Source organism: Poeciliopsis prolifica, unplaced genomic scaffold (assembly GCF_027474105.1).
Source record: "Poeciliopsis prolifica strain line A6 unplaced genomic scaffold, Auburn_PproV2 SCAFFOLD004, whole genome shotgun sequence".
NCBI lineage: Eukaryota > Metazoa > Chordata > Actinopteri > Cyprinodontiformes > Poeciliidae > Poeciliopsis > Poeciliopsis prolifica.
The window spans coordinates 11,334,263-11,350,206 of record NW_026562379.1 but is presented as its reverse complement, the minus strand read 5'-3'; the positions used below and the strand labels follow the sequence as shown (position 1 = coordinate 11,350,206).

The 15,944-nt window shown below is 37.4% G+C and overlaps 1 protein-coding gene across 1 annotated transcript in view; it reads right to left on the bottom strand.

Annotated features, from left to right (window-relative positions):
* Window positions 1-1,644: 1,644 nt before the first annotated feature.
* The window catches only part of LOC129358757 (chloride channel protein 2-like), a 75,978-nt gene continuing 61,678 nt past the window's right edge, over window positions 1,645-15,944 (bottom strand). Inside the window, exons 20-23 of the mRNA XM_055027884.1 lie at window positions 12,669-12,707; window positions 10,737-10,841; window positions 5,994-6,080; window positions 1,645-4,799 (exon numbers count right to left, since the gene is read on the bottom strand). Coding sequence (XP_054883859.1) covers window positions 4,605-4,799; window positions 5,994-6,080; window positions 10,737-10,841; window positions 12,669-12,707 — 426 coding nt within the window. The 3' untranslated portion in view covers window positions 1,645-4,604. The remainder of the gene's footprint in view (window positions 4,800-5,993; window positions 6,081-10,736; window positions 10,842-12,668; window positions 12,708-15,944) is intronic.

Genomic DNA, 15,944 nt, shown 5'->3' with positions numbered 1-15,944 from the left:
ACCTTTTTAAGATTAATTTTCATTTTGACTACGTTTTAAGACACTTTAATTATGTATTTTTTGTCACTATTTTTTCCAAGAAATAAATTATATTTTTTACAAACATTGAAGAAGTGCGTTCAAAATCACCGCCTCTTAACACCCACGGCCTTAGATGGAAACTTGGATTTTTTTTGGAAAATAGAAGGCCGTGACAGGTGATATTTAGATAAGGGATATTAGATTAAGAAAAAAGGGATGTCTCTCACTGTTGGATTGATTTATTGCACTTCATTTTGTTAACAGTTAATAGAAAAATAGCTCAACAAAACCTTCTCTGTGGGAAGGAACCATGGGGAATAAATCAATGTAGCAAAACAAAGAGAATCAGAAATGTCCTTTCAAACTAGCAGATTTTCTTTTGTTCATTCCAGCTATTCACTGATATTATCTGTTGATCTCTGCAGGTCAGTTAGACTATAATAATTTTCAGAACAGATTTTCAGGATTATTGAACTATTCTTGTGGTGGAACTCCCAAACTTGGGCACATTAGAGAAAAGAAAAGTTTAATCCTTTCTAGGATTATTTGACATCTTCATACTCTGGTCTAGCAAATTATTTTAGTTCAGATTTGTTCTTTTTGTAGACTTTTTTTTCATGGGCAATGATCATATTTCTGACTCCTTCTCTGCCTGACTAATAACTACTGAAGATCAATCTGTAAGAAAATGTCTCACCTCCATGATCCTTTAAAGATGGAAAAATTCTAGGCAATTTCCCAATCTGACTTCTAGAGGTCAGTACACAAAAATCCCTCCTATAGAAACAAAGTGACAGTTTGGTAACACCTTTGTTGAGTAAGGCCAGCCAGACCTACCTGTGATTAGGCAGGGTAATTCCTGCCACTGATCACTGTACTTTTGAATGTTTTCAACAAAAACTTTCTTCATATGTGAGCAGAATATGCAAACATACACTACCGTTCAAAAGTTTGGGGTCACATTAAAATGTCACTAAAAGCACTGTACTTTTCAATGAAAATAACTCTAAACCAGTCCTAACTTTAAAGAAATACACTCTATACATTGCTAATGTGGTAAATGACTATTCTAGCTAAAAATGTATGGTTTTTGGTGCATTATCTACATAGGTGTATAGAGGCCCATTTCCAGCAACGATCACTCCAGTGTTCTAATGGTACAATGTGATTGCTCATTGGCTCAGAAGGCTAATTGATGTTTCAAAAACCCTTGTGCAACCATGTGCACACATCTGAAAACAGTTTAGCTCCTCACAGAAGCTACAGTACTGAATGGGGTGACCCCAAACTTTTGAACGGTAGTGTATGTATAAATCAAGATAAAGATTGACTTCTTGATGATCTGATGCAGAACATCTTTCATTTTACGTTACGTTGCAGATAGACAGGTGTAGAAAAAGAAAACCTTTGACATTTGGAGGTATAAAATATTCATGACAAACAAAACAATCTAAAGGTTTGAGTAGTGCTGCATTTGCCCCACGGGGAATGACAGAAAAACAAAACAGGAGTCCAGGTGCGTTCCAGCTGTCGCTGGAGGGGGAATTAAAGATGACAGAGGACAGGAGCACAGCTGCAGGATGACTGAGACTCTCAGACAGAAAACACACTCCAACACAAACACTCGTTTGGTAAAATCATATTTATTCATCATGATATACAAAAAAACAGTGTTTTAATTTTGATGTGAAAAATAACTCTGGAATTTTGCTCCTCTCTCTCTCGCTCTGGTTTGGTTTGCTGTAACGCACAGTCCCGTAAGGAGTGGAAAAAAGATCTGGGCTCATCAAAGCTGCTCCGACTGAAGGAGAGGATGGAAGGAAGCACGATAAAACTCTCTGTGTGCCTGGGGAGGTTCAGATGAGAGGAGCAGCTTCGCCACACAGTCTACCAGATAAAGTTTCCAAAAAGCCCAACTGAGACACCAAGAGTGCAGATTACTGTTGCAATATGAATTTCAATTTCCAGAGGCTCCTGGGAAACCTTCCTCTACAAAGAGTCAAAGACCTAACCATGCAAATCTTTTTAATCTTTTCAGATTTCTTTTAAAAATTAATGTTATCTTGCATTTATGTCATCAATTAAAACAGGTCTAGAAAATGAGATGAACAACTGTTATTGCACAAATCAATTACCCACAGGCGGATCCATCAATAAAAAGAAACTGTACAACTTCTACTGTGATTAATGCTGCCAGAGCCAGAGAGCCAGAGACCTCTCTCTGCAGCAGATGAGATGAGATGTCTGTGGCGAGGTGAAAGGACCCGCCAGAACAACGAGAATCGATGAAAAGGTGCAAACAAATGAACAGAACCAAATGAGAGGAGAGCTTTCAGCCCCCCTGGGGTGAGCAGACACCACGGTTGCCATGGCAGCAACTGCACACTACCATGAAACACCATCAAGCCGCTTACATATTTTGGGACGAGTGCGAGAAGTGCCTGGTCTACATGTCTATGAGGAGTGAAACAGTCCTGCTCCATTTTATTCCCACTGTTAAAACAGAAAGAGGCACTTCTGGAATGAGCAAGTTCATTCCTTTAACTTCATTATTCTGGTTCTTCAGTTTGCCGTCAGACACGCGCCACAAGCTTTCACCCTGTTAGTATATTCACACTTCACAAATAAATCTCCACTGTAGAAATGCTTCAGACAGCATGTTAAATATACAAAAAATATATTTTAAATCATTAAAAAAGCAACAAAAAGATAAATACAAAAAATAAAAAATCTCCCCAGAAACAAAAAGAGATGAGTCAACAAGGAAGATTGATTAAGACACAAAATCATGATTTCAGATTACAAGAATGATATTAAATATATTAATCTGCAAGTTTCTGAACCCACAAAGACCCCAATGCCTGGTTATGAATCAGGTGATGAATAAAGATTACTGGACAAGAGGGAGACGCAGCAGAAAATACAGGCACAGGATGGCAAAGCCAAGACATCATTCATCCGGCGAATCGTCTGTGTTGCTTTTGGTTAATTTTCATCATATAAAATAAATGCCACATGCTTTCTCTCATGCAAAGCCATGCTTTGTCGCTGCAGATGCTTCCTATTCTGCAGAACCAAACAAGAAAAGATGCTAAAATCTACTTAAAACCACTGAAGACATTGGGAGGCTGAATGTTTTTTATAAGGCAATAGAATGGTGGCAAAAAGCTTAGCCTGGTTGTAGAGCAAGTATTTAGGATGTTTAGGACAGGAGGGAAAAACTGGAAGAAATGTTTTTATCTTAACAAACAGAAGGAACTATGGAAGCTATGAATTATTAACTGTAAGGCATTTAGTGTTATATGTCATGTCAGGAATTTGAAAACAGTGCTGTTACACATTCCTGCCTAACAGTAGTCTAACAACAATGTAACAGCTAAACTCTAGTTATTTTGTCCAACTGAACAAGCTAAATCACTCCCTGTTGGTCTGTTATAGATTTCAGTCAGTGGTTTTAAGCAGAGAATGAATATTTTTTCAGCATTTTGTACCAGTATATAAGTGCAGTTTGTGTTGTGTCTCAGATGATATAATAACAGCTCACATAGCAATTAAATTCAGCACCCAGAGCTGTTTTTTTTTCTTCTAGACAAACATTTGATTCCTGTTTTCCTCCTTCTGGTCCTCATCATCTTTCCTAACCCTCTCAGAATCTCAGAGTCGGATTTAAATAAGCAGAGAACATCCATCGTCAGAGTGCACTGCTGCAAAGTGTTTGTGTGCATTTCAGCCTCATGTCACTCGAGGCCAGAGCTACAGAATAAAGGGAGTGTACATTATAGTGCCAACAGGCCTAGCTGCTCGCTGCACTAGGCCTAATCGCTAGGACTCGCAGTGGAGGGGTGAGCATGCACAATAAAAGACACAAACAACAAACTACTTCAGTTCAATGCTTGGTAGAGGGACAGACTTATTCTTCCAGAACTCCTGATTTATCAAGACTGAACCTCGTCAAAGAGGACAATAAAATCCGAAATTTGTTCTAAAGGCAGTAAAAAAAATCCTATATGACAGTCTATGCTGCCCTTCTTTTCATGTGCACATTTTTCTCCTTTCATACATTCACATTCCCAGTACACTAAAGCATTACAGTATTCTTCCTTGTTGAATTTCAGGACTCAAATGGAAGACTTGCTCAACATATTTTGCATCTTCAAACCTTGATTCCAATTCTAAACACAAGAAAAATAATAAAAAATAAAAATAAAGTCTACAAAAAAAAAATCCCCTTTTAAAAATCTCAGTCCCAGCTTTGGAGGTGGCAAACGCGATACACTGAAGGACCCCAAGGGTAAATGGAGAACCGGACACTTCCTGTGGAGTGTCTGGCTGAGCCACTGCAAGGCTCTTGGAAGAAGCACTGGGTGAGTAAAGAAGCTGAGGAGGCGGTGTTGGAGGAGGTAGAGTGGCAGATGTGGAGAGAAGGGAGAACGGTGTAGGAGAACTTTCTATCTTTAAATAATGATCTGTAGCCCTGAGGAGTTTTGCATGTTTGTAGCTTTGGAGATTAAAGATCTCAATGCATCCTCCACCTCTTCTTCCCCCACCTGCACCTCTTCATCCTTTTTGTCCTCGGCTTTCCCTCACTGGGTCTTCTCGTCGGACTCCGACGTGGGTTGTTCTCCTGGCAGTGACACGCTCCTGTGACGGTCCCACAGCTTATGGAGCTCTGTCGCCTCCGTCTCGCTGCTGCTGGTTTCATTGTTCCTTAAGTTGGCAAGGGGCCGACGCACCTTCACGCCTTTTACTGTCACAGATCCCTCGATGGCTTTGCGTAGCTAAAAGAATAAAGAAAAGTTTAGAAAAAAAGGAACAAAAAAGATAAAGATAAAAGATTTTGAATAATTTTTTGGATGACATTCATCCTAAGTTGGAAAAAGAAACCAGAAAAACACCCAGTCCAGTCCATCGGTTGGTTAAGTTCTACTGTTTGTTTCTTTGGAACACTTTTTTGTGTCAAGTTAAACTCTGATGTATTTTGATTTCACAAAAGGAAGACTTTTTATAATGTGAAGTATGTGAGACTCTATGTTTTGTACAAAGAATGTGTTTTAAATATCTTGCAAAAGCATTCAGTATAACAGGACTTTATTACATTTCTTAAAGGTGAATAACAAGTTTTACATCTGAAATTCTTGGGCTGTCTGGTTGAAATATTTTTCATTCAGTCAATACACACTTTTTGGATTAATAACTATGATTAGATTAGAAAACTGGAATCCAGAAAAAGTAAAATGCAAAATAATAATAACAAAAAAAAAAAAAAAAAAAAAAAAAAACAATTTTGGAAAAATAAAAAGGATGTCAAAGGATCCTACATGTGTTTTAAAAAACTGGAATATGTGTCCCTGAACACATTCTGGCAGGAGGACCATGGATGCTTTCAAGAAAACTCTAGTCTATGTCTGACCAAGTGTCCACATTTTTGCTTCAACTCCACTTGAAGCAAAAAAATGTTTATATTTCTTCATCATATGTGCTAAACATATTGTGATATAATAAAAATGTCTATAAAGGAGAACAGCTTTTGTCTGCTGTGGGCTTCTTGTCTGATGGCAGAACAAAGCACAAAAAAGCTTTAAATGTCAGGTTCCGGAAAGCAGTGCCTGCACTTAGCAACCACCCTCTCTCTACTTCCTGGCCAATTGAAAAAGAGTGAGGTTTTGAGGCAGGAGATATGTAAGGAGAGAGACGTGGGCAGAGGACAGACAAACAATAGATAAGAGACAGCAATTTGCAAGAGCCTTATGTCTGCCAATGTAAATCACGGGCAGAAAAGAGGAATCATTAAAGATGACTGAAAGGCCTAACTGTATGCTGGTTTAGCACAGTGACAGCTCTGCTGATGAGAAAGTTTTAAAAACAACAAACGTGCTGACAGTGCTAATGGATGTCACAGATGTGCGCAGAATTCAATTCTGCAATAATTATATAACAATTCTCACAAAAAAGGAGGAAAAAACCAGACTTACCTCCTTGAGGGAAACCACCCCGATGAGACGGCCGATGCTGGTGACGTAGGCGTGGTCGAGACCCAGCAGGGAGAAAATGGTGTGAGTCTACGGGAGATGAAAGATGGAATTAATCTTTAGAGCCAACCAGAACCTTCACAGAGACAGCTCCGTGAATGTTTCAGGCTTGAAATGGAGCTCATTTAAGGAAATGCACCACTGACTTTAATTATCCAACACTTCATTCAGAAGACACTCACTGAACATGTTCAGCTAAATTGGATACAGATACTTTGGACATCCCTGGGCCACACTTCCAAGAACATTCACACTTTAAAAAGGGGAAAAAATACTATCCTTGCAGTTCCTAATTAGCCAAAGCTAATTACTATCACAGTTGGAAAATTGGATGTGTTTAAACTGCACATCAAAAAGTTTTTTTTTTTATCTTAACTATGTAACAATAATGAACCAAATTTTGTAGCAAAGCATCTTCATTAGCGCAGTAGGCAACACAAGAGGTTTAACAGCCACATAAAAGCTGCAACTGTATGTGGAGATGCCAAATAGCTAGAAGCTAAAAATGGAAAGCTGAACAGAGGAACCAACACACGTGTTGAAGTGAGATAAAAGTGAAATCTTGTGGTTCATTATCAGCCTGTTTTAAAACTTATGGAATAATCAAGACACTTGACAATTCAGCTGCTGAGATGCTAATTATTAAATTTTTGTTATTTAATAACAAACATTAAATTTAAGAAATTTAAGAAAAGCTGTCATGATGTGGATTTCCATGCTAACCAGGCAAGAACATCTTACCCGTTTTGATAAATGAGGGATGCCCCGAAATAAAACTTTGGCTCGATATTAACATCCAATATTAAAATTGCCATTAAGGCAGATAACTGATTGTACTACAGTGGCCACACTGTAAATGCACAGCAAATGCCTTATTGCTGAAATGTGCTATAAATAAACTTGATTGGTTGATTTGAAAACAAGTTGGAAACAAGTTAATTATGCAAAGTCCAAAAACACACAAAAAAGAAACAAATGAAACAAACGCTGCAAACAGAAATCCCTGCATTCGCAGAAAACTAAAGCAAAAACATATAAGTAACAGAACAAATGCAAATGAAGGACACTGCAATTATAAACAACACGCTGGATCCATACAGAGCTGCCTAATGGAATCAACCTGACATAAAAAGTTACTTAGCCTTTCTATTTCAGCTGGCTGCTCTGTGATTTTTTTCAGATGAACTGCTGTTATTTTATAGTGCCACTGGTGAGGCTGTGAGATGAGCAAACTGTTACTTTCAGTCAAATGGTTATCACAGCAATAAATACCTTGAAATGGCAGTTATGTAAGGCTGGCAACAAGCTGATGTACTTGTTTGATAAAAACCTAAATCTAAAAACACAACAAAAGGGATAGAGATTTATCAGCAACACTGCAAGATGTTTCCATCCTGCTAAAAAAATAACCGAGCCATTGCTTGAACCTAATTATTAAAAAATAAAAAAAGAATATTTAAACTTCTTAAAGAACTAATGTCTATGATTTTATTAACAAAAGATAAGCTTCAGAAAAAATTACAGAAGGATGAGTTCGTACGACTGCTTCAAGTGCATAATAGCTTTTCTTTTTACCCTGTGTTTGTTTGTTTCTCTGTAATTGTAAAAGTTGAGTATTAAGTGGTTGAACTTTAAGATGTATGCCAATAATGAGACTATAATAATGAGCAGAATGTCTAACTTTAACCTTTAATTTAATTCATAGCTCAAAAATCAAAACAGCAGTAATAAAACAGATAATGGGGATTATTATTATTTTGTGTGTGTGATTAGATTTGTTTGTGTTATTTAACACTACTGCCATATTGTTATGCAGTCATGGTCAAATGTTAAACATTAGGAAATATATCCAATAAAACAACTCTTTTATTCTTGTTTTTCTGCTTTAATCAAAAGCAGTAACATGGCGGTATGTCTACTCAAGGTTATCATACTTATGCTTATCTCCCCATTGACAAGTGAACAAATGTTCTCGGTGCGTTAGGAGCTGTGGAGTTTCTTGCTCAGTTATCAATAATGTAAATTTTATAATCTTTTAACATGTCTGCAGTCAGTTTTGCATTCAGACATGGAGCTCCATCATGCTCAACATTCTGATCCCACTCTCAGATCAGCCAGTGTTCTTGGGCTGATCTGAGACCTGTGAGTGAGCGTCCACATGTTTGAGTTCATCTATCCTCAAGAAAGAATAGACACTGCATCAGATTTAACCAGCGACTAATTATCATCTCAAGAGTGTAAGGCAGACAGACATATGTCTTAATGACAGGATGTCAGATACACTGTATCATGTTCTTCACTGTTGCTGTTCACCTTTTACTTGTTGGGTTTTTTATGATGCGTCACACACTGAGAAGGGAAAGTCATCAGAGGAAGTAACTTTGCCCCAAACCTCTTCTGTCTATCTTTGTACTTTCTGCAGAATTGAGTCTGTTCTTGAAGTATTTTTTTTAAACAAAATGGTTTCTTTCTCGACACTTTTTGTCACACATTTGCTTTATTATGCAGATGTACTTAAGTTCACCTGTTATAATGTTGAGCAAGCTCTTTACTGGTTACAGGACTTCCTAGCAAGAGATGATGGACAACCTTGGATTTCCGGAAGCCTCCTTTGCTGTCATTTAACTTCTCACCATGAAGTTATTTCAAGTGCAATATTCTTGGAAGCATTTTTCCGCATGTGGCTATGATAACACTAAGTGATGATCATTGCATGCTTTCCTTTGAAGTGAACCATTGTTAATGAATTCAAGCACTTGTACTTTTACAGCAATCCATTTGCTAATTAGAAGAATCAAATAATTTTAGATACTCTTGTGATATAACAAAGGAAAAAATGCTTTATGACATATATTTTAGGCAAAAAAAAAAATTCACATCGAACTAATTAATATGCATTTGACTAGCATAGTCAAATCCATAGATTAAAAACTATGTGTACCGTCTGCAGAAAAACTGTTGCCACCAAGTTGGAAGCCTGATAAGTAGGTAGCCTGGTTGAAGTCCAACCAGAGAAATTGAATTTAATGGGAAAAATCCCAGACAGAGAACTGAAGGGCGATGAATTGTGGTGGAATTCCCAGGCTGCTAGGTAGACAATTAAAACCTATTAAAAGGTTAAAAATACAAATATACTTTATCTCTACTTCATCCTTTAGCCTGATTATAGTATTTATCATTTCCGGTTGGGATCGACAAAGTGATTTCACACTGGTATAGGGAGAATTTGTGCAGGCAGAGAAAAATAAAATGACTGAATCTTGAACTACTTTTCTGCTAGATAAGATGTTTTTTATTTCTGAAGCAAGCTGCACTTGAGTTTTGGGAGACTTTCCCCATCTGGGATATCTGGAATTGATTCCACAGAGCACAGAAAATAAAGGCTGTGCCAAGAAAAAGATTGTTGAGTGTTTTTGAGGCCACGGTAAGCTGAAATGTAATTTGTCAAATAGGTCTCCCAGAGGAGAATGCAGCAGCTTCACTGAGGTTGCCAGCATCTCTTTAGATTGAGGTGCATTGATTGAGGCCATTGCACAGGCTTTTTCACAATCAACTGATCAGCAGTTGATTGTGAAACTAATTATCAGCAACTAGAAATCCCAGTAGCTTTAAACCTGTGTTTATATTTATGCCACAGTCCTTTGGCACACAAACATAGAACGAATTCCACCAACTATCACCAATGAATAAATGAGTCAATCATCAGTGCCTTTGTATTTTCTTCTAAAAGTAATGGCACTGTTTTGTTGAGGGAGATTGTGGGTGATGTTGACTTTTTGTAGGATGCAGTGGAAAGAGGGAAGTAAGATGGATTGGCGCAGGATCCCTGGCTCTTAAATGTTTAAAGAGTTTTTATAAAGAGCCCCGAAGACTTTGGAGAGCCACGATAGCATTATAGATGGGAGACATTAGGTGCTGCGATGGCTGCTGGCAAGTCAAAGCAACTCTATGCAGGTATACTCTGTATGAAGTATTTCAACCCACACTGTTGACTGAGCCTCCTCAGGGCTGCAGAAATGTGAAGCAGCAAAGGAGGTAAAGAAGAATGAAGCTCCTTTCTTTCACTCGGCAGGTAATGAACTTTAACTTCAATTGTCCTTTTCTACTGTTTATGAGATGTTTACGTTGGTAACATGTGACTATACCATAATGTGAACCATTTAATTGAAGCATCTGCTGTATGTGTAGGTTTTTTTGGTAAACTTTTATTCATGTCATCAGATCCTTAGTGTACCAGATGAAGAAAGGAATTCCCACAGCATGATGCTGCCACCACCAAAATACTTGACAGTATGGTGTGTCCAGGATGATTGTGCAGTTCTAGTTTTCGACCACCCAATTTGACTCAAAGAAAAAGATTGGTCTCATCTGATCAGAACGCTCAAGAGTGTCAAAATCCAAAGCACCCCACACTTTTCAGATTTTCCCTTCACCTCACACCAATGTGCTACTTTATGTTGGTCTACCTTAAAACCTCAGCATTGATGTTTATAATATCAATGCTGAGTTTTCGCCCTTGACTGTGCAAAAACAGTCAGGGGTTGTGAATACTGTAAAGCTTCAAGGCTTTGTGCAGCTCAGAATGGCGACTGGTTAATGCCTCTAAACACTGAGAAACACATCCATCAGGAAGGATGAACTTTTGTGCACAAAGAAGGTAAACAGCGTCTGGAGCTCTGATCAGACCTTATGCAGCAAAGTGCGCTCCACCAGTTGAAAAGGGGCGGGGTCAATCTTGCAGTTGTTGAAGTCGACCTGCTCATCAAGCTGCTTCTCCTCCCACTCTGCAATCTGTAAATCACACAGATTTGAAGGATCAGAGACGATCAGAAAATACTTAACAAGACAGAAGAACGACAAAAACAGTGAAGTGCTTTGCAGTAGTGTCAGTGGTCAATACACATCGATTAATGGGATTTTAAACATTATTCTGTTAAAAAAAAAAACAAAAAAAAAAAAACTAACTCCCACATTTAGAGTCTGTCTTTATTGGCTCTAAATGTGCCATTAAAGACAGGCACATTGTGGTTAGGCTGTGAAAAAAAGTGTGTTTAGAAAAACTAACAGATTAAGTCTTTATGACTAATATCAGCCTGTGATCAGCTGACAAAAGCATCACATTTTCCAAACCACTATTTGACAAATCAGATCCATTTAGTGGCGCAGATGCAGCGCTGAGTGATTATAAATCAAAGGCAACCTACACTGCAATGCTGCTCAGCACCAGAGGCAAACAAAGAGACAAAGACAGAAGCGGTGACATGGCAGATTTATGAAAGGTGAACGTTACTGGAGTGAACGAAGGGAAGAAAAAAAAGGGCGAGGAATATGTTTCTGACAGAAAGGAAATGAGAGGTTCTGTTGATGGATGAATTATGAATGATGTCATATCCAAAAATATACGACTCCAGGGTAAGTGACCCATCTGGGCATATTGAAAAAAGTGAAGGGCCAAGGTTTGTCAGACTGTGATGACATCAAGCGTCATCAGAGTTTTTAGTTAGACAAACATACTGTAGGCTTCGGAATGAGAACAGATTGAATGAAAAGACTTGAAAGAAGTTCCTCTGTGTGACACCAGCATCAACCCTAACCCTCAAAATCAGCATCTACAAAATAATAACTAAAAATCATATAATTTCAACAACCACTTTCTTCAAAAGCTTCATGTATGCTTGTTTGGAAAAGTTGAACACTCTTTAGTCATAAAAAAAACATATTTAAACTGCAATATTTGTTACTATCAAATATAGCTCAGACACAAAAATTTTAAAATAATCAAATCTGACTCAGATAAATCAAGACAAAAGAGATTCACAGTTAAATATTAATGAAATCTTCACTCCGTTTACAAAAATACAAATGAGACATTAAGGTCATCACAAAACAAAGAGAATCATAGAATCCACAGTAGATGGGCTAGTCAACCTGAATAACTGAAGACCAGTTAGAGTTCCTGTGATTTGCAAAACCTTTGCATTATTTAAAAAAATAAATAAAAGGTGATAATTAGTTTTCTCAAAAACATACCTCCATCCTATTTTGTCTCATAGTTGAGAACCCAATGTAGTATATCATTATGTGCACCGGATGCATTGCTACATCTCCATTTGGTAAGCATTTCAATAATAATTAAAAAAATACTCATAAAAAAGCAAGACTTAGAAAATCATTTTCCCCTAAAAATCTTCCATTCTTCTAAGTGTTCATTTTCTCCAAATTATCAAATAAAATCCTCCACTTACTTTTCTATGAACAGAGTTCTCATTTGTAGAACAGTACACATCATGCCTGGCAGTTGATTCATCACAACCTTGAAATTTAACTCCTCTTTCATTATTGAAGCTTCAGTCAGAGATAGAAAGGTAGTAACCGTAACATCCATGATTTCCCTCATGGTCGTGTCTGGAGGGTGCCCCTACAACCGCTGTGCTCCAATTTCCTAAATGGACTGCTCAATTCTTCAAACACTGACTCAGATTACCTTAAATACATCATCAGGGACATTTTTAAGAGCTGTCAAGATGTATAATATTGTATTGTTCTGCCAGAGACCTCCTATTAGTTGGGAAGTTTGTGCCACAAAACAAACATTGTGTTCCCAACTGTGGGTCTTACCTCATTAAGTGTCATGTTGTCTTCCACATCTCCATCGTCCTGTAGATGAGAAGCAATAGAAAAGCAGTCAGTAACAAAAAATTTGGTGATTTCATTTCTTAGCTAAAAACTGTTAAAACATGAAGAACCAAGAATATCAGAAACACATAGTACATAAATGAAGGAAAGTTCTGGTTTCTGGGTTATTTTATTAAATATTCCTCATTTCTATTCATATCCTCCACAGCTGTGAACAGAAGGCAGAGACACATGGAGAACATCAAGAATGTTATACTGCACCAAGGTCTTGTGACAAATGGACAGAAATGGAACGAGAGACTAAAAGAGTGACAAGATCACATTTAATAAGTGTGCAAAATTTGATATATGAGATGTCATAGTAGATGATCATTATGAAGAAGGAACTGAGGTAAGTTTCAATAGTAAGACCGATATTGTTTGACAAGTTTGAGTCGAATGAGCAAACACACACTTTGCAGACACCCAAATTAAAACCCGCAGAGATCTGGGTGAGGAGAATGTTAATGTAAAGTGTGAATTCATGCCTTACATTATGACAAATTAGCATCAAAGTAAAGATGAGTTAAAATAAATAAATAAATAAGTCAGATAATCTATCCTATATTGCAGAAACAATTTCAAACTGAAAACTAAAATCCAGCCATAATTATATACATTATATGAAATGGGGAGAAACATTCTAAGCTTTATTTCCTTTAGCATTTCACAAGGTTGAAATATTCAGAGAGATTGGTAATTCGGGGTTGAAGGCAGACAGCTTTGATTTGTTTTAATGAGGTTTTTACAACATCAATCCAAAACATCTCAATAAATAAAGCGATATATGGATGTTGTGAGGTCTTGGTGACCCCATGCTTTGCTGCAGAGTTTTTTCATCCTACTCACTCTCTGTGGGGACGAGATTAATGAGTCCTCGTCCAGCTCAGTGTCCAGTGGCCAGAAGAACTGTGTGTTACATGATAGTCATACCCCCTGGGTAAAGAAGTGATGGATTGCTAATTATAAGTTCTTGAATCTTATAAATAACTGAATACAATAATGCATAATTTATTTTTCATCATCTTTAACAAATTGTTAAGGATACCAACAATTGTCCCTTTGGGAATTTTGAAAAGTCCCATCTTGACTCAATATTTTTCTCCATATTGAGAACATGTTCTCAAAATGAAAGTTGGATTTTTCTGAATTTGTTTCATTGTGTGATCACACTGCTACACTGCTGGCTTTTTACACCACAGGGCTTGTATAAATGGGCTTGTATGAGCAGTGGGTTGTAAAGTGAAAAGTCATTTACTCATGTACTTGCATGCAGGTATTTACATTAACAAGACTGAATTTAGAAAAAAACATATGTGTACCAGAGCAACAGAGAGATGAAGGGCGACCCAAGGGATGATGGGAGCTCTGAGTTTATTTATTCTCATTGCTGCCGAAGCTGACCTGTCACTAACTCCTAGCAACTGTCGCTGCAGGGCATCAGGAGGTGCCCTACTGTAGCATAATGCAAACAGAGGTCAGACGTGCCTGGAGTTTATGAGACTAAACCATACACTCAAACACCTACTGGCACTTTATCTGAGATAACTGATAACACTCATCCAATTTCAAAAACAGGAATGATCAAAACTGCATTGTCTAGTCGTGGTTATGCCACAGTAGGGGTAAACTGGTAAACATACTGCAGGAATGTTTACCGGCTGTTGTTACTTTGTGTCAGACAGATCGATACAGGTCTCAGTTTTTGAGCAGCACACGTTCTGTCTTTGTATTAAAACTTGCATGTAGTAAATAAAAAATTCAACTGCCCAAAAGCAAAGAAAAAATTCTCTTTGTAAGTTTTCTAAAATTAGTTTGTGCAAAGCAGTCATCATGACATCATGTACATTAATTTTTTTTCGCTAAGAAATTCACCCTCATCTCTTAGTTTTCTGAAATTACACAAGAATGCCATCCTGTTCCCTGCATACTCTTCTTATCAGATGCCTGAAGGACATTTTTGATGGAGTCGGTGTCTTTGTTACACTGCTTAGAATTTGCTTCCATTAAGATCCACTCAGGCACCAGTAACGTTTGACTTCAATGACCCGAGTCGCACAAAGTGGAACTAAGCAGAAATACAAACATGAACTTAAATCAAATCAATCAAGCATTTTATTGTGTGCCAGACTGATAATAAAATAAGATGTTTCTCTGCAATCGCCAACACAAACTAGATAATACAAAAATAAGTGAAAAAAATATCAGCAGATCCTGCAACCTTGCTGAAACAGAAATCTGCTATAAAACTCCACTCACCATCCCCTGCAGGGTATTTATTTTCTGCCATGTTGCAGCTAAAGTACTCGTATCCTTACACTCCTGAGCTTAAGTCATGATAGTAGTTTTTTCATTCATCTGGGAGGTTTCTGCGCTGCATCCTCTGGGTCAGGAAGATCAACAAAAAAGTAGTGCAAAGCTACTTTAGTTGCAATGCTCCGGTTTATTCTCCACAAACAGCTCGCTTGGTTTGATAGGAAACACTGTCTGTTAAACTTTACACAATAAATAGAAAGCATAGAACAAGCTTTTTCACTTTCTTAGTCAGTAAACTTCCACTTTGCAAACATTTGCATTCTAATTAGGCCAAATGTGAGGTTATAAACAGCTGCTGTAATCAGTTTTAGTGAGCCAAGATCATCAGTTTTTATTTCTATGCAGACTAAACAAAACAAATGGCAGCAGAGTTGTAAAGTAGAGCAAGAAAGAAGCCTGGACTCACTTTTGAAGTTGATGAAGCCAGATGCAAAAATATGGAGATGTATATCATCAAACGTAGGGGTTGAAGGCTAGAGAGCTTGTAGGGACTTTGTTTATTGTGTCTCTGTTTCAGAGATAATTGTTGAGATCTCAAGTTATTTTCCATTATTTGAGAATCCAATGTTGGATGAACATGTCAAACCAGTTTTGGAATCCCACATTCTCCATTTTAATAAAATTATGTCGACTCATTTCTACAATTTGTTTATTTGAGCCACTGGTTTCATTTGTTTTTATTTTACAGAAACAGTAAAAAAATTAACCAACACAACTGTAGTTGTTTTTACAGCCCCTTAGGAGAGTACTCAGTCTTCTGATGGCAATTTTTGACACAAATATTTCTCAATAACTTGCATGAACTCAACAAAAAGATGGATCCAGAGAAAGATGGAAATTGTCAGGAAAAACAAAAATGAACAAAAAGGAAAAATACAAGCCCACAAGCGATTATAAATAAAG